General features: G+C 41.6%; 1 protein-coding gene across 1 annotated transcript in view; it reads left to right on the top strand.

The window, feature by feature from the left end:
• LRP2 (LDL receptor related protein 2) overlaps nt 1–19890 on the top strand; it is a 185827-nt gene that overhangs the window by 56569 nt on the left and 109368 nt on the right. Inside the window, exons 10-20 of the mRNA XM_084812398.1 lie at nt 2570–2698; nt 5112–5281; nt 6732–6955; nt 8064–8270; nt 9711–9913; nt 11737–11877; nt 13727–13930; nt 14939–15131; nt 17047–17172; nt 17969–18099; nt 19310–19447. Coding sequence (XP_084668524.1) covers nt 2570–2698; nt 5112–5281; nt 6732–6955; nt 8064–8270; nt 9711–9913; nt 11737–11877; nt 13727–13930; nt 14939–15131; nt 17047–17172; nt 17969–18099; nt 19310–19447 — 1866 coding nt within the window. The remainder of the gene's footprint in view (nt 1–2569; nt 2699–5111; nt 5282–6731; nt 6956–8063; nt 8271–9710; nt 9914–11736; nt 11878–13726; nt 13931–14938; nt 15132–17046; nt 17173–17968; nt 18100–19309; nt 19448–19890) is intronic.

Below are 19890 nucleotides of genomic sequence, written 5' to 3'. Positions count from 1 at the left end.
GCACTACTTCGCAAGTACCCAATGAAACTGAAAGATATGTGTTGGCCTCTGTGGAGAAATTAGCCATATCACTGTCCTTGGAGAGCAGGGTTGGGCAACTTGTGGCCCTCCAGATGTTTTGGCCTATAACTTCCATCAGCCATGCCAGCATAGCCAATGGTGAGGGAAGATAGGAGTTTTAGGCCAAAACATCTGTAAGGCCACAAGTTGCCCACCCCTGTTAGAGGAACTTTCCTTCATGTAGAAGATATATTGGCTTCTGTAGTAGTTCTGCACTGGAAAATGTCAAATTCTAAAGCAGGTCGTGCACAACCCGTGACCCACCAAACCATATGGTCATATATAATTGTTTACCAGGGGTTCAGTAAACCTCCTGATTTTGCTGCCTGCTAAAACAAGGGTGTTGTGACTCACCCAATGGACCATAATATATGTCAGGTATGCTATATTCAGCTTGGTCACAAGTTGTGCAGACTTGTTTGAAAGTAATCTGGGTTTGGGTTGCCTTAATTGTGTGAATCAGTGAGAGAGAATCAGTCTTTTTCACTACTGGAGCTAGACCCCACATTTGAGGAGGAAACCATCTAAATATTTATCTAAAATTATTTCTAGGCCACCTTTAAGGGTGGAACCCCCTCAAGGTAACGTACAAGATAAAACCCACACAAAGTGGATACATTTTTTAAATCCATAAAAACATGTTTCAATAAAATCCATCAAAAATCAGTACAAACAAAACTTACTGGTAAAAACTAACAGCCCAGACCTGAGGGAAGGCCAGTGAAAGTTGGTGAGTCTTCAGAGCTTTCTGGAGACCCGCAATGGAAGGACCTGATGAACCCCTGATGGAAGTTGATTCCAGAGATGGGGGCCACCACTGAGAAGGCCCTCTTCCTTGTACTCACCAACCTAATCACCCTTGGCAGCAAGCAAGTTAGAAGGGCCTCTGTTGATGACCTCACAGTGCGGGCAGGCTGATATGGGAGAAGGCAGTCCTTCAAGTAGCTTGGGCCCATGGAGCTTTAACCGATTCAAGGGAGGAAAAATTGTAGCTTGCACCCAAAGTTTCCACTTGTTGTCAGACCAAACTTTTGGGGTTGTAGCCCTATTCCATTGTATTCAGTGGGCCTTGTGCGTGCATGACTAGGTGCACTATTGCAGTGCTTGGTGCTTAAAGTGGAAAGCTGGAGCAATCAGGATGTATTATTCATTCCCTTACCTTTTGGCCTAGGTCTCACTAAGGTGGTAAACTTGTGTCTTGGATATACCATTTCAGACTGAAGATGGGAGCTCAGATGGCTGAATGCCCTTTCATACAAAACAGTTCGTTCTCGCAGAACACTAGATAACACAGAGGAGGGCTTTAGCCTAGCCTTTGTTCTGTTTTTCTACGTGCAGTTAATTTCGTATGTGTGTGGAAGAACATTCAGTCATGTCTGCCCCATCTGAAATGGCACAAACTTAGCCTTGGCTCGAACTAGACCATTGTCTGTTGGGTCATTCTTTGTGCTGCCTTACTGAGACAGCAGCTGAAAGGCCATTTACCTGTGAAGTAATCCAATTTCAGTTGTCCTTTCAGTTTTTTGAGGTGGAGGAGTTTAAGCTTCTAATGCCAAAAACTGAGTCCAAAATAGTGTCAATAATCTGATGGTTGCTTATCTTATTCATAGTTGTGGGCTGAGAGAATAAGAGGCAATCTGGCTGCCACTGCAGGGTGATTTCTGAAATGTCTGAAGACAAACCATTGGACAATATGCTTTGCCTTGAGATTGTGGTGCCACTGAGCAACTGTGCTTGCCCTGGTGATTCCCCCCCCCCCCCCCGATTTTAAAAATTGATGAGACCTCCAGTTAGACAGGATTCTAAGAAACCTCTTTGTGCCGCTACTGCAGTAATCCTTGGCAATTTAAGAAAGGCAGTTTTCACACATCACCATGTCAGATCAAGTTAACTACCCTCTGATTTAGCATAGTGTCACTGTGGGCTTATTTCATGAATGAAGTGGACTGAGTACCTGGGACTGGTTTTGGTAAGCATCTGAGTAGCATGTGTATCAATTGACTCATTTAGATTTATTTCCCAATCTATCTCTTGTGAGATCCCCCAGCTTTTTTTTTTTTTTTACATAAAAAGTAGCTGCGGGGAAGTGGCTCTGATTTTGGTTGGGGTAGCTGTGCCAGATGTGAGGGTGTCTTAACCCATTCTCGTCATGCTATTCCTCCAGTCTAAATTACTGCTGTTGGGTGCCTGGCATTTCCCCCAGGGGGCTAATAGCAGCTTTCAGAGGGCAAGATCTTGAGCAGAAAAATGTGAGAGGAGAAGGTTAAACTCTGATCAAAATCAGAGCCCTCCACAGCTGTGTTTAAGTCATCATCATCAAGCAACAGGATATCTGATCACAGATCTCCAGTGTCATGTCTGTTTTGGCCTTTAGAATGCTGTTTCATGTTACAAAAAGGAGAGCCTGTATTCGTTATGGCTGGGACTCTGCAAATGGACAGAAGGAAAATGATAACGTTTCTTGAATTAAATGTATTCAACAATGTCTGCAACCTTGTCTGTGTCATAGATTTCGATGACTGCAAAATGTGGGGTGTTTGTGACCAAGTTTGTGAAGACCGTGTCGGCAACCACCAGTGTCGCTGTGCAGAAGGCTATGTTCTGGAGCATCACCGTCACTGCCGAGCCAATGTCTCATGTGAGCCAGTAGCTCCTGAAGCTGATTTCCCCCTCTCCTTTGAACAATGTTTTGAAAGCTGACATCTTGTCATCACTCAGATGCTTGACAGAAAAGCCAATTATATGCTTGTGATAAATGGAATGCCCTTGAGTGTAGTGCAGGCATGCTTAAAGTGCTGCAGGGCCTCTAAATGCTACACTATCACCGCCTGTCCCCTCTATTTACTATTAGCTGGTTGTTGATGAAAGACCAGGCAATGCGTTTCCCCAGTTTCCTTTGCTAAGCAATAAAAACAAAGAGCACAGCCTACCCAAAGTGAAGTACTTTGAAGCCCCATTGATTTTAATTTGTGAGATTTAAGTATGTGTTGAACTCCGCCATTGAAATCAACGGTACTTAAGAGTGGCTAACTTGGGCTGGAATGGTGTGTGTGTGCGCGTGGACGCACGTGTGCGCATATATGTGTGTGTGTGTGTGTGTGTGTGTAGTTAGTATACAGTCCGGAAAGAGAAACTAATAATTTTTCCTTGATAAAATATGCATTACTTGTTTATCTTCTCTCAGAGACTCAGACTCAACTTACACATTACACCAGAAGTGTGGCTTTTACCACAATTCCTAACCATATGGGGACTTCTTCCATAGATGGAAGATGCAACCCTATGGGGATAGGCAGCCGCCTCTGAACTTGGAGGCGACCGCCTATCCAGTGCAGGGCAGGAACAGCATGGAGGGGGATCTTCCCCTCCGTGCTTCAGCCACCCTGCACTCGTGGCTAGACAGCTGATTTCGGCTGTCGAGCTGCAGGAAGTCGGAGCAGGGGGGTGGGGGTGGACGCCGGATGACACATAGGAAGCATCGGAAAGGCACTTCTGCCCGTCCCAGCCTGCCCCCAGGAATGCCCCATTTTCGCTGCTCTGCACTCCTCTGACGAGCGAGGAGCGCGAGACTGATCTGCACTGCCTAAAAGGCAACGCAGGAGGGGGTGGAGGTCGGTTCTCAGGGAACTGACCTTGGCACACGGGCTCCAAGGTTGGTTCCTGGGAATTGACCTATCCTATGGCCATCTAGCCGCTGACTAGCGGCCATAGGATTGTGCCCTTAGTTACTTATATGAACGGATAGATGCCTGTAGGGTTGTGATTATAAACAGATCTGGAAAACGTCTAGAAAATGAATTATTTTCTGGACAGGCTAAAATAGGCTGAACCATGTGGATACCTATTCGTACAAGCAGACCTAAGTGTATTGGCTCTACACTGTTTTTAAAAGATTGTTTTTCCTGGTCTTTTTAATGTGTGATGTTTTAAACTTTCTAAATCGTTATACAGAACTTTCTATATGAGGCATTTATTGTGTGCTTGTCATTCCCTACTCACAGTAGTTTACAAATTCTTTAGACAATGCCAGGACTCCAGTTTTGCTTCTGTTTGTAAACAGCACTTTCGGCAAGTTTTTTTTAGAGCAGGGAAAATGTAGTATTTAATTATGAAAGTGAAAGAAAGTGCAATTTCCTCTTGTGTATTTGCATTGTTCCACTATACCACAGTACTGCCTAAAGGTTATGTAGCGGAAAAGCAGGAAAGGAAAAGTTCTTTGTGTAGTGCTCAGATCTCAGTTCTGCGACGAAACTGAAAGTAGATGCAGCAGATTAATAGCCTCATGTAGAAAAGCCCAAAGGTTAAAATTGTAAGTTGCCTTAGGAGCCCTTTTTCGGGTCAAAGGGCAACTTAGAAGTAATTTTATAAAAACAAAATAAACAGCAAAGTAAACAAATAACAAATAACTGCACAGGTGGTTATCCAGGTATTTGGGGAAACATGACCGTAAGTGTAATGTGTTTATTGGGCATTAATATTAGGGTTGCCATAAAGAACAGCAGTCTGAAAGATATACCATTGTGGGCAACCTGCAGCCCTTGGCTGCTCTCCATGCAGCTTGAGAAACACTGGGGTAACCCTCCTACTTTTCCCTCCTGCCCAGCTGATCAACCATCTGCTGGGGTGGATGGGGATAGATTGCTGTTTCCTTGCCGCAAATATCAGCAGGAAAACAGCCATCTTTATCGGGGTGTGTGTGCGGGAGGCTTTCCCATTCCCTAATTGCTGCAGGCAGGGAGGGGACATTTAAACCGTGTGTGTGTACACACACGGTTTAAACCATCTGTAGGTGAGAACCATGTGTGTACATGCATCTGCATGCATGTAAGCATGTATGTGAGCACACATTTGCAGCCACCACCTGGAATTGCACATGGCCCCTGGGGCCAAAACAAATTCCCAGCCCTGCTTTAAAATACTATTTTTATAGCTTGGTGGTACTCAATTCATTCTCACCGTTAAGTCTGGGTCCTTATCCATCCTCCTTATAATTTGCCAGTTAATGCCCATCTGCAAAATAAATGTCACATGGATATCATCCATACTTTCAGCTGGAGTTGCCTCTGTCATTTTTTCCAATGGGCGCGATTTGCTGGTTGGAGATGTTCATGGCAGGAGTTTTCGGACTCTGGTGCAATCACAGAATCGTGGAGTGGCTGTCGGGGTGGACTTTCACTTTCAGCTGCGTAGAATATTTTGGACAGATACAGTGCAAGATAAGGTAGGTGAAAATGTTGAGCAAAATGGTTTTCTTGGAAGCAGAGGAAGGATGTGTTGGTAACTTTTCATTTCTGTGAACAGATGCAGGGCCTTTCTTTGTTTCCTAACAAAAACAAACTTTGAGATTTTGGGGGGATAATTACTACATTTACAAACTATGCTCTTACGTGTAATATATCAAACAAAGCATGCTATTATGCTATGGCACTATCTTGAGCAACTCTTAATATTATTGGAAAAGGAGTCCAAAAACCTAATTAAGAGAAATAGTAGACATTCTTTCAAAACTGGATGTATTTCCCTTTGCAACTTCTTGAAACCTGATAATTTAAAATGTGAAAGTACTGTGTGCTCCGAGGAGATAAAATCAGGTATTCCTCAAGTATATTACTGATAATTGAGCTTTGGGTAAGAAATATTGACAGTATCTTGTTCTGTGGGCCAATATTTTATTTCATTGTTTTTATTCATGGCATTGCTTTTATTATTTCATTTCATCCAAAAGATGTATTCAGCTTAAAATCCAAATGGTTCAAGTGTGTGTGGGTTGTTTTTTTTTTTAAGTACCAATATGGGAATGTAAGTTAAAGAATAGGAAGGTACTTTAGCCTTTCAAAAAACATTTCTCTGTCCAGTTCCTTAAAAATGTTACATTGAGCTGGAGGGCAGAAATGAATTTTATCCCAGAACAGGCTAGTTAGTAGTGATTTTGGAAATGTTTGCCTTCTTCTGTAGCATGCATGCATGCATGCATGCATGGATAAATAAGGCTTTTCTTGCTTGAGTCATCTAGATCTGTTTTCAAAGGTGGGTCCTTTAACAGTCTTTATCTTTCTTCATGGGAACTCTGGATCCAAGCCACAAAGAATAGCCTGAAAACAATGTTCATTCATTATCCCACTAATTTATATCTTGGCTTGTCAGTTATAGACCAAGGGAGTCACACGTTATACCAGGTTCGGTAGCGTCTAGCTATTCATCATTTACTGTTGAGACTAAATCCGCACTCATATTCACAGAAGAACCACTACTTGTCACAACTTACTGGGATAAACAGCAGGAGGGCTCTTCTGTATTAATGGGGGAGGTCTGTCTGGGGTGCCAGGTGAAATCTTTGCCACTTCCCACCTCTGCTTCCCACTTAACCTACTCCTCCATGGGGGAGGAAAGAGTATACTTTCTCACCCTCTTCAACAGGAGCCTTTGTTGGATTGTAGTCCATTCTATCATAAATGCAATGGTTAGAGAAATCTATTTTAGGAGGCGTTTAACAAATCAAACAAATCAATCGTTAAAGAATCTGCCCTGTGCCAACATTTTTATATTTCCTCTTACACATAAATGTGCCACACAATTTCTATGCAGGAAATGTGTTAGTATTAAAGTGATGATTACACTGTGTCTTACGAATGTCCAAAGGCCCCACCATTGTAATTCAAATTTATTTTCAGGTTTTTTCAGTCAGCATTGATGGTTCAGACATCCATGAAGTTTTAAATGTTTCAGTTGACACACCTGAAAATCTAGCTGTAGACTGGATTAACAACAAGCTATATATAGTGGAGACCAGCGTCAACAGAATTGATATGGTAAATTTGGATGGAACTAATCGTGTAACTCTTATTGCTGAAAGTTTGGGAAACCCTAGAGGAATAGCTGTTGATCCTACCATTGGGTAAGTAATACCACTAAATAAAACAGGTTTCTTTTCATTTGTAAACTGTAGAATTATGACTATCTGAAATACCACGAACTGTGGAATAAATATTAGTAGGAATGGATGTCAAGGTGGAGGCTTTCGGCTCGTTGTTCCCTCCCCCCTGAGGAATTGCATTCTTCTGTTTTGTTTTCTTCTTCTCACTTCTGCTGCCACTGATTTTATGAGCATCAGGACTTGATCTGGACATTTTCTTGAGTCCGTTTTCTTAAGAAGAATAAGCACTACATTGTAACTCCTTCTGCTTATGTCTGAGATGGGGATGGCAGGGAGGTGCTTAGCACTTATTGCAGGACCAGTGCCTGGGAAGGATGAACATAAAAATGGAGACATTGTCATCTGTTTATCACTTCCTTGAAGAGGTCTTTTCACAAAGGGCCTGAACCTGATTCTTACCAGTTGGGGTGACCACACAGATGACAATGAACCTGACATCTCAGGTGATACCTAGCTTGCTCCAGTTTAGGAGGTGTAGACTGTTACTCATCTGATAGAGCTCTGTTGCATTAACTAGCTTGTATTAATTGAGTGCTCTTATTGTAGATTTGGGCCCATGACTCTGCCAGCACTTACGCACTCCACCAGCCTATATTAGCTCTTGGGAAATGGTTCTGCATGGCAGTAGTTCTACATAGGACAGCTGGCATCACTGGGGGAGATTCTTAATGCATTTTGAGGGATCCATAGGATCATGGATATATTATATATTTAATCCCACAAAGGAGCTGCTGCTGTTTGGAAGCATTTCCTAGTGGCTGGTGTAATATGTAAGCTGGACCTTAGTGTCTTTGATGTCATGGAAGTTCCTATACCGGCCAGCGTGCAGGATGACTGACCTGGTTCACTGAGCATCATATCAGAAGGGGACAAAAGAGTGATCCTTCAAGAATTATTAACGCTCCCAACATGGTCAGAGAGTTTGTATTACATACATGCCCCCCACCAAGCCCCCTGCTGGACAAAATCCTAAATCTGCAATTTGATGCTTTGCCATAACATTGTTTGCAGTATTTATATTTAGACTGAATTACACTCAATAAGATACTTCTCTTTTTCTCTTCTATAGTTATTTATTTTTCTCAGATTGGGATAGTCTTTCTGGTGATCCTAAAGTGGAGAGAGCTTTCATGGATGGAACAAACCGTCTAGACTTGGTCAAAACAAAACTAGGATGGCCTGCAGGGATAACTCTGGATATCATATCAAAGAGACTTTACTGGGTGGATAGCCGATTTGATTACATTGAGACTGTAACTTATGATGGACTACAGAGGTGGGAGGAAGTTTTAATTAATACATTTTCTTGGTCATTAATTGTAATATAGCTTGTTCATTGAGAATCTTTCTAACCCAATTAGTTGCGTAAAGTTAAAAATAGTGGTTTTGTTGTGCAGTGTTAATGGATTTCCTTTAAATCCACTCAGGGTTATAAAACTATCCCCCAATTAGCATATACTTCAAATTCTTTTATGAAACCTCTGATTTTTAGATATTCACACCAATCCCCCAATCTATACATTTACTAGTAGGTTAGATTATTAGGAGGAACGTGGTAGGGTAACCCTATTGTGTACATTGATCCCTAGGTTATTGATAGGAGAGAGGAAGGATATCCCTCCTATACATGTTGACCTGTAGTTTATTGGTAGGAGAGAATAAGATGATCTCTCTGCACATATTGATTTGAACATTATTGCTAGGGGAGAAGGGTTTCCTAGTTTTACATGTCAGTCCCTAGATTATTTATAGAAGAGGCAGAGGTTATCCCCATGCATATGCTGATTTGTACATTATTGACAGGGAAGGGAAAGGGTTTTCTGTCTTCAAATGTTGACACTGAAGATGATTGATTGGAATGGGGAAGGGTATCTGTGGTACAAGTGGTCTCTTTAAATTGTGCCTAACTCTGCACACCTGCTTGCACACTTACTGCTTTCATTTACAATAGAACTCTTCATTTTGAAGTGGTGCTGCTATCTTTGTTTTCCCTTATAATCTGGACTTTTCAAGGCCATTTCCACCATGTAGTGAACCAAGAATGCAAATAGAATAATCTTTCTTTCTTTGAGATAAAAAAAAAACTATTGCTTATGCTGGAGGAAAGTACAAACGTGTAGCATTCCTTCAAGAAAGCAACACTTGTTTGTTCGTTAATTTAATAGTAAAAGAGATGCTTTAGTATATGCAGCATATTCTAATAGAAAAATGCAATTTTAAGCTTTAGTGCCAGTTCATTTGGGTATCTAGAATAGCTGTTCTTCTGACATGTAGCCTTGCTTCATGGATAATGACAGAGTCAATACCAAAGTTAAAACATTAAGGGCACAATCCTATGCATGTTTAGGCAGAGAAAAGGCCTACAACTCCCAGCATTCCCCAGCCAGCCTGGGGAATGCTGGGAGTGCATAGGATTGCACCCTAAATTGCTTTTTTTGGTTTGAGTTCTTTATTTTCCCCCATATTTTAAAATGAATGTAAGTGTGTGCGTTATCTCCCTATAAACCTTTGGCTTTTTGTCCTTAACACTTCTGCCTTATATCACCCAAATATTCTTTTGCCTTTATTATTTTTCTTTGATGATCAATATACATAGGAGAGTTGCTAAATCACTTGTGTAATCTCTTTAATAGGGATGAAATGTGCTACATTCATGTGGAGACTGTAAACCATTATTTTCAGTATTAAGAGTATTACATTTTTGACTCAAAAACAGGAGAACGATAGCTCATGGAGGTTCATTGATTCCACATCCTTATGGAATAAGTCTCTTTGAACATAATGTGTATTTTACTGACTGGACAAAGATGGCAGTGATGAAAGTGAATAAATTTGCAGATTCTAACCCACAAGTTATTTATCAGTCTTCCTTGCGTCCATATGGAGTAACGATTTATCACGCTCTCAGGCAACCATACGGTAAGTCAAGTGAGAGGGCCCCAAAAGATAGCCTCTTTAAACCCGCTGAAGGTGGGATGGGATGCCCTACGGTGGGTTTGGCTGTAAGAAAGCTGTGGTATCTATGCAGCGTGAATGCATAGGCATGTGTTAGGCCATTCAGATCTCATTTCGGTGTTTAATGTCTACAAAGAATCAAATATAATCTAATAGATGTAAAGGAATCCTTGAAGAGAGGCAGTTTATATTAGAAGTACCATGGAAATTGGAACAGGGAGCAACACAGGGAAGAACTCACGCATCTAGCAGCTTAGGCTGCATGTGGGTTATTTTCCTTGCTGGATTGGGTCACATACTCACTGGCCATGTTCAAATGTAACAATAAGCCAGGTCACAGTCTCCCTCCTTTGCATGAGTGGGTAAACAAACCAGGAAGGGAAGAGCTTCGAATGATACCCAAACCCGGGAGTATGGTTACTAACAATGCAGGATTCGTAAGCCAACACCAGGCTGTTGTTTAAAGCTGGTTTATTATCTTGGTTTGTTTGGGTGCAGTCATTCTGAGGTTCGGATGCCATGCAAAACTTTTTCCTTCCTGATTTGGTTACCCACTTGCATGAAGGAAAGAGTGAATGGACTTTGTGTTGACAAACATGCAGCTTGTTCACTTCATGGTTTATTAAGCCAAGATTCCTGCCTTAATGTTATGTGTGAATGTGGCTGCTGTCAAACAGCAGCACTGTTAGCTCTGACATTATTGCTCATTTATTTGAGGGGCAGGTGGATAGAGGATTCCTGTTCTTTTCCAGGTGATTGTTGCTGTTAAAGCTGGCAGCGCTCCTTATGTTTTGGGAAAGTCCTTGTGTGCAACACTATGTGTGTGGTCCACTCCTTCACAAGAGGATTTCTCCAGACCAAGGGTAAGCAACCTAGTGCCCTCCAGTTATTTTGGACAAACTCCCATCAGCCCCATCCACAATGGACAATGTTCAGTGATCATGGGAGTTGTAGTCCAAAATATCTGGAGGGCACCAGGTTGCTTACCCCTGCTGTAGACCTCAGCCAGTCTCTGAAATATACATTGACATTTAGTAGAAAAGACACAAATTTAGGTACGAACCATTTTATACTTTTTGCAGACTATATTAACTACCTGTAAAGGCTGAGTGACTATTGCCATGTTAGCTGGATCAGAATGATTGTATTTCAGATGAATTCAATGTGAAGCATACTTATGCTATGAGCATGAAGGCTACCTGTGATCCAGCCAGTTAAGCAATTCAGTCCTCTCTATTTTCAGTGCAAGAGAAGGACCTCTCCCCTTGAAATCAATGAGAGTTAAATGTGCTTGGCATGTAGCAGGGGTAGGCACCTGCAGTCCTCCTAGGTGAAATTGCTGAAATTAAAAACAATGCTTGTGGCCCTGGCCTAATTTCAAAAGCCTCCTGCAAGCAATCAGTTCAGTCCTGTGGTAAGAGTGGTTTGTCCCATTCCCAGCAGCCTGTTGGTCAGGGACAAGGAAGGAGTGAGCAAGAGAGAAGGCATATAACATATAGAAAAAGAAAATAGCTCACGGGAAAAAGAAAATTTAGACGAAACTCCTAAGACTGTAATGTGCTAAGTATGTTTAGCAAATCTTGGACTGTTCCGAAATTCAGATGGTTTTAATGGGTGTTCAAAATGCTAAGTGCGTTTGAAGAGACACTCAGCATATTTTATGAGGACAGTTGCCATTTGCACTTGTTCTGTGTGCACTTAGATGAAAAGTACTGGTGAAATTAAAAGCAACAAGGAACACTAAAAAAATGATAAACGCTAAGTTTATAACTGTATTGTTTTTTCAGTAAGAAACCCCTGTAGCAGTAGCAATGGAGGGTGTGAGCAGATCTGTGTTCTCAGTCACAAAACAGACAATGATGGTCTTGGCTATCGTTGCAAATGTATGCTGGGCTTTGACTTGCACACAGATGGACGACGCTGCATTGGTAAGGACATCGACTCTTTACTCTTTCTCCCCAGTTTCACTACATGTATGCCTCACCGCTGCTGTGCAACATTACACAAAGTTGCAAACTGCATGTAGAACCACCACATCTCACTGTAGGGGTGGTGTGCATGTTCCCTTCATTCCCTAGAAGTGCTCCAGGTGGTGGAAGCTGTTCTGTTTGTAACATAGACCCATAACTGCAGCTCACTCCAGGTCCCTCGTTTGCGTCCAGTGCATATACAATACGTTCACAGACATGCCTTTTCCTTTTAGATGTTCACCATGAGACAAAGCCAACAACACTCTGGAAATATATTTGCCATGTATAAAGGTGTACAGTGTAATTGTACACCTTTTACATAATTGAACCCTAGAGTACAATGTAATGTGTAATATTTCCCCTTCTGGAAATATTATAATGGGGAGTACAGAATTAGTATCTGGCCTGGCCTAATGAACACATTCCCTTAAGTAGCCAAAGTGGCACCAGCCATGGAGGTTTTAGCATGCTTGGGGGAACCTAGGGGTTTATAGATGTACAAAGAATCTTTAAGGGAAGAAAAATCTAAGGGGGCAAAAAATCCCAGAAAGCCCAAGGAGGAATGAGTAGACTTGGTATGGAATGCTGACTGTCTGTTGGAGGAGGGAAAATGGAAAACCAGGGGAGAATGAAATGGAGTATCCTGGAAGAAAGCATGGATAATTGGCTGGAGCCCTGAACAAGAGCAAAACACTGCAAAATTTTGTTGCAGGTCCCACTCTTTAACTCAGTATCCCATTAGGCCTTCATTGTCAGATTGCTTTGTGGATGTCTTCTTGTTGTGCTGGTTTGGGGAAAATCATCTTGTTTAGGCTCAATGAAATAGCTACATAGCCAGAAGCTGATGTGCCTCTGTAAGCCTTTTCTACATAAGGCTGCTTATCTGCTGTATCTACTTTTGGTTTCATCACAGAATTGATATCCGATCTCTACAGAAAGAGCTTTTCCTTTTTCTCCTTTTCCACTGCATAACCTCTAGGTGGAAATGTGCTATAGTGGAATAACACAATTACACAAGTAAAAAAAAAGGTTTCTTTCACTTTCACAAATAATTATAATCCATTTCCCCTGCCCTAACCCCCCCCCCCCCCCCCCGGTACTCTTTAAAAACAGAAAGGAAACTGGAGGGTCACATCGTTGTCTAAAGGATCCGTGAACCATGAGTAATGAGTGACGAGCACACAATAAATGGCTTGTGTAAGAATGCTCCTAATCTCAGTTTTCAGGGATGACATCCATTACAGTGGAGCAATTGCCTGTTTCATTGGATAATTTTTTGTACAAGAGTTGTCATATCTCAAATAATTTTGCCCAGTGGAAGACATTACAAACTGTGGGTGCAATCCAGAAGCTTTCAGCTATATCTAAATTCCAATAAAATCAATTAGATAGGTCCCACTCGTTTTAGAGGAATTTAAGTATGTGACTGGATTTTGTTGCCTAGGTGTATCCTTTATTTCATTTATTACATTTGTCTCCCACATTTCTTCCATCATGGAATTCATAGGTTTTCCTATCCAAGCACTGATGAGACACAGATCTGCTTAGTTTCAGCAGGTTTACTGCATTACATGCCTTCAGACCTGGCTCTTATGTTTCTATACAATATATGCTTTATCACAGTCTTCTACCCCTCCCCCCACTTTAATTTTTAATTAAATTTCTCTCCCTGTTGTGTTTTTGTATGGATGACAGCTGTTTTCTCCCCCTCTCACTTACACTGGTTTAAAGTGTTAATTCCATTACTTTAGGTTCATTGGAGCCTTAAAGTAAGTAAACTCTTATTTTTGTTTTTTCCCCCCTGTAGCTGTGCAACAGTTTCTGCTTTTCTCATCCCAGCTAGCTGTGCGTGGAATCCCGTTCAATCTTTCCACCCAGGAAGATGTGATCATTCCTGTGACAGGAAGCCCTTCTTACTTTGTTGGAATTGACTTCTATGCGCAGGAGGAAACCATCTTTTATTCAGATACCACTAAGGACATAATTTATAAACAAAAAATTGATGGGACAGGTAAGATGTAAATGTCTTTGGTTTTGATTTCCTGATTTGCCTATCTTAGTATCTTTTGAACTGAGGGCAGGGGGAATGATAATAATCTCTATATAATTATCACATAGTGATAGTTGTTTATGAGCAGCATGCTGCCCGATCATTCCGGCTGCACGTGGTAGTGGCTTACTGTGATGTGTGATGTGGGAACGCTGGTTTGTCTCTCCCCAGAGAAGCCAGAGTCATAAGCCAAGAACAAACCATGGCTTATAACTCTGCTTGTTTGGGGAGAGACAAGCCAGTGTTCCCGTTTTGCACACTGTGGTAAGCAAACCACAGATGGAAGGTCTGTGGCTTGTTTCCCAGAGCCTGTTTTTTCACCCATTTTCAGCAGGGGCGATCAGGCAGCATGCAACCAGCGTGCTGCCTCAGTCACATTATCACTACGTGAGAACCAGCCCGATATTTCATAATTGTTGAAAGAATCCATTTCTACTTTATATACTGGTTGGGAGGATCCAGCACCATCTTGTTCAGAAAGGAGTACTGGAACACAGATCACATTGAGCTGGCTACACAAGAGAAGTGCCTATTTGAAGAAGCCCCCCACCCCCCGCCCAAAGGCGCAGTGATTTAGGAAGGCACTTTGGAAATCCCATCCTGATTAGTTTGCTGTATGAACATATGAAGGTGCTGTATATGGAATCAGACCATGGGCACAGCTGTCCAGATCTTTGGCCAGAAGTCTTCATCAACCCTGCAACCTCAGTCCCTTTTAACAGGAAATGGCTGAAATAGAATCTGGGAGCTTCTGCATGCAGAAGGTGTTTTCTGCTACTGAGCCGTTGCCCATCTTCACAAGCCCCTCGGTTTGACATAGAGGAAGTAGTTAAATTGACACTCATTTTAACTACTAATCATATTAAGCTTAAAAGGGGGAAAGTAACCATTTCCTTTTTAAATATATACTTTGTGAAGAAGTAGCCCATTTCCCTTTGGTATATTTCTATCTATGTTTCTAAATACTAGGCAGGGAAATCCTTGCATCCAATAGAGTGGAAGGAGTTGAAGACTTGGCTTTTGATTGGATCTCAAAGAATATCTACTGGACAGACCCTCGATATAGGAGTATTAGTGTCATGAGGTTGGCTGATAGATCAAGACGAGCTATTGTCCAGAATTTGAATAACCCTCGTTCAATAGTGGTTCATCCTGTTATAGGGTAAGTCTCAGAGCTGAATGACGCGTTACAAAATATCACATAAGAACATGCTGGATCACACCAAAGGTCCATCTAGTCCAGCATTCTGTTCACACAAGGGCCAACCAGCTGTCGGCCGGGAATGCTCAGGCAGGGCATGAGGGCAACATTGCATCATACCGCCCTCCTGCAATGCCGCCTATTTAGAATGCGGGGTGGGGGGACCTTGTGTTTTGGATGCTTCCCTGTTGAAAACCTCCCTGTCTATGGAAAGCTTAAATGCTATAGAGAAGATTTCCAGCCTAGTCATCTACCGGATGTGCTAAGGTTTTATATGCAGGGATATTATTTTGTTCTTGAGTATTCACATATGTGATTCTCCACCTGCCCTTTGAAGTGGTATAGTTCCAGGAGAAATATACCATATGATATTCTGAACCTGTAGATCAACTCCAACTTTTTTGCTGTGTGTGTCAGTGTTTTTTTAAAGCCATTGAATTTTATGTTTTAAGCATACCTTTTAATGTGTTCAGTCCAACAGCTTCTTTTCCCATTTGAAATATCTTCTTCTGTTCAAGCTTTTCTCCCCCTTATCCTGGCAGCAATTACAACATTCAGAGCAAAACACAAGGTGGTACAAAATCAACACAAAAGGGGTATTCAGCAGAATTATCTATAAAAACCAAGAAGCGTTTGTTCTGTGTGGGTTTTTTTTGGATTGGAGAACAGTTTATTGCAGCCTAGAAGTTACTGTTATCGGTACAGTGTTATCTGTATAAATAGCTGCTTTTGAGGAGTGTTAGAGTATGTCTTTCTCTTACCTAGCCTCTAATATTCACTCCTAAGGGACAAATCCTGACCTGATGTTTTTGCTCTGTAGAGAAAAAATATGTCATTTCAGAATGCACAGTCTGTGCATGTTTTCTTATTGTGGTTCTGCATGCTATATCTCACCTGACTGGGGATCTCTCATGCCACTTGGCTATGTGATGGGGGGTGGCCGGGCAGCATTTCCCACTCACTAAGAGGCTAATTAAAACCTTACTTTAATGTTGTCCAACTTTGATTTTTCTATGGAAGGTTTTTCCTCCTATCTTTGTGTCCTTTCCTTATTTTTTACTGTTAAGAGATCAATAACAGAAAACAATAAAGATCTTGTTTACTGTAATGGATGGAGAGGGGATACTCATGCTTGTAGAAAAATGGCTATACTTTGTCCAGTGATAGTGACTTGTAAATTAACAAAATTACGCCATTATTGAGTGACAAGTGATAACTTCTATTTAATTCTTAAGGAAAATCTTGGATTTGATTTCTGAATGAATATGGTTCCTGCCATTTAATGGCATTGTATTTATTTAGGGCATAATCTTATCGTAAGCCAGCCTCCCAGTCCCCTCCGCTCCCACCAGCATGCCCCTTTCGCTCTTGTCCAAGGCTGCCTTTGCGGTTCTCTCTGCGCTGGCGGGGTGGGGGCAGGGAGCTTGGATTCCCGACTCTGAGGTCGAAGCTCTGGCTCCGAGCTTGGATTTAGGAATCTGAACGATCCTATGGCCCCCCAGACTCTGTCTAGGGGCCATAGGATTGCTCCCTAAGTGTTCATTTCAATTAACTATGATTGGTTTTAGCCACTTTGTAAGAATAAAGTAGCTACTTAAACAATAAATAAATTCAAATGACCATGGAACAGAAGCATGAAGAGCAACTTAAAATATTTGTTATGCCTAAAATCCCTACGCACTGGACCAAGTATATGACAAACACAACTCCCCCCTCTCCTTGCCCACAGACGTGCATGCTAAAATCTAAATGGCATTAAAGGACAGCTTTTGGTTTGGGGATTGGGCATTTACATTGATGGCAGTTTGGAGGAGTGGGGGCATTATACCAGTATTTTGATAATTGTACTTTCAGTGCATTTTCCTTTCATTTTCAGATACATGTTTTGGACAGACTGGTTCCGCCCTGCTAAGATCATGAGAGCTTGGAGTGATGGATCCCATATCTTACCAATTGTAAACACCACCCTTGGCTGGCCTAATGGTTTGGCTATTGATTGGAGGTTAGAAAGGAAATCAAAATGAGCCATTTTTCAGCAGATGTTCCACAGTCAGTGAACATGCAGAAATATTTTTCATACTACTGCAAATGCAGCAAGAAATGTATCAGTTCTGCTAGAATGCTAACAGTGCAACCATTTTCTCATGAAGTTATTAACGTTTTTAGTTCCCCCCCCCAAAAAAAGTTGAAATGCTGACAAACTTAAGATCATAAGGAAGGATCTTCTGAAATAAAATTCCAAAGAATTGATTTACATTTACAATTAGGGCTGAGTGAAAAGGTGGTAGTATTTTTCATCAAAGCTTGCATCAGCTGTGACAAACACATCCTTTCAGTGATTTTTTCCCCAGGGGCTGCTGTGAAAGGGGAGCAAATGTGTTCTGCCATTCAAAGTGAAGGCAATGCTGATTCAGAAAGCATTACCCCGACTCTTTACTGGCTTTGTGACAACATCTTGTAACTGATTTGCCCCATGAGATCATGATATTACACATCTTGTGTGGGCCCACTTCCCAGGAAGAAGCCCCCCTTGAAAGAACAAAAGCCAACAAAAATGGAGCATGGGGCTGGGGGTAGTGGAACATTGCATCCTCCCCAAAATACTACTTTTGTACCAGCTAGTCTATCAAAGAACATTTGGTACACCCCTATTTACAATGTCTGCTTGCAGAACCTCCACTGAGATAACAGAAGTTGGATGGTAATGTTTTCCAGTGCAAAATCTCGTCCAGTTTGCTTGTTGAGCCAAGTAGGCTGTCTGTAAAACATTTGAATAAAACTATGTTGTTTTTCCCCAGTTCCTTAAGGCTTTATTGGGTGGATGCCTTCTTTGATAAAATTGAGCACAGTACCTTTAATGGGCTAGACAGGAAGTCACTTGAACGCATTAATCAGATGACACATCCATTTGGTCTCACTATCTTCGGAGGTGAGTATGGAATGAAAACATATAAGGTATATCTATATATATCTATATATCTCTATATCTCTATACATACAGTCATTTTAGTCCATAATTTCTGACAGCATGACAGTTGGTTGGAATATAGATCATATGCAGATGTTCTATGGATTGCAGGTGTTCTATGAAAGGATTGCTTACAAGATCCATTTCCTCATTTCCTTTTTGGATACATATGCAGGGACGCAGACAGAGCGTTGGATCCTGAGTTTTCATCTGTGAACAGAAGAGCTACTTCTGTCCGGAGACGAATTCTGATCAAATAGAGGCTTCGATTCGAGGAAGAGAGGAGGGAGGTGATTTTCACCAATCTCTCCTCCTCTATGCAGCCCCCTGTGGCCCCCCCTCCACTCTGGAGAAGATTTTGGTGGTACAAGGGGCTGCAGTGGAGAGGGGGAATCAGTGAAAATTACCTTCCTCCTCCTCCTGGCAGGAGCATCCCAAGAGTGGAACTCCACTGAATGGATGGTCCTGCCGATGGAATGTTGGGATCCAAGCTAGAAAATGCAGGTTTCATGCTTACATCTTACTCTCCTGGCCATTTTCAGCCTGGGTTTTGACATGCCTCTTAAAAATGTGAATAGGGGAAATTTAATATGGGGAGCATTTCCAAAAACCCCTGTAGTAAATACACTTGTTCCTTGTTCTCAAGGATTTACAGAGGCATCACCAAACAAGAAGACTTTATACTCAGAACCTTTCTACACGAGGCATTTTTGTGTGCTCGCAATTCCTCAGTCATGGTAGATTGTGGGTGCTTGACATGATGTCATCATCCTTCAGGGCCTCTCCTGTGTCTTGCAAACATTATAGCAGGTTTTTTTCTAACGGGAAAAGTCTGGTATTTCTGTGAATGGAAACTTGAAATCCTCATGTATTTGCACAATTCCTCTGTACGACAGTACCACCTACTGGTTGTGTAATGGAACATATAGAAAGGCAGAGAAAGAAAATACCTGGAAAAAAACACGTTAAAGGAACTGATCTTAATCCCACAAAGAATCTGGAAGCAGAAACCTTGGTAAAGTGGTAGATTAAAAGCCTCATGTAGAAAAGACCTCACTCATCGTAATGGATCTAATCCCTTAGATTTGACCAGCTGGTTTAGGAACATTGGCACTTCTGTTGTTCATATAGAACAAATATCCCTGTAAAATTTCCTTTTGTGGGGTTGCAGGTTATGCATACTTTACTGATTGGAGGCTTGGTGGAATAGTTCGAGTTCGGAAGTCTGATGGAGGAGAAATGACTATTATCAGGAGGGGAATCAGTAATATCATGCATGTGAAAGCATATAATGCTCATTCTCAAATAGGTAAGCTTATCTGTTGTACTTATACAAGTATGTAAAAGTGTGTTTGTAATCCATCCAGTAAACACTTGTTATTGGGCAGATTGAAAATATTAACTAACTAACGGCATATTGAAGCATACTGTTTGGCACCAGGGTGACATATTAAACTCTTTTAATTGTTTTCAAGGGTATGCAAGCTTTCACTGAGGGTCCTTGGTAAGATAGGTCAGGAAGTGTAAGCTGCTGTTCCTTACAGAAACAATACTGCTATAGTTCCATTGACTGTAGAAGAGTTTAGCTGTATTTATCAACATATGTAATTATCAGTGATAATGACTAAATGATAAGCCTACCAATAGACCAGTGCAATAAACCATACTGTGAGTGGTATCCAATTAAATTCTCCTGCTGATGGAACTGCTTCCGTCAGTGAAATGCGGAGGGGGACTGAAGTGAGGAGGAGA

This window comes from Heloderma suspectum, chromosome 1 (assembly GCF_057233095.1).
Source record: "Heloderma suspectum isolate Gila_16-S chromosome 1, 16-S_ref, whole genome shotgun sequence".
Lineage (NCBI taxonomy): Eukaryota > Metazoa > Chordata > Lepidosauria > Squamata > Helodermatidae > Heloderma > Heloderma suspectum.
This window is presented reverse-complemented; position numbering and strand designations above follow the sequence as displayed.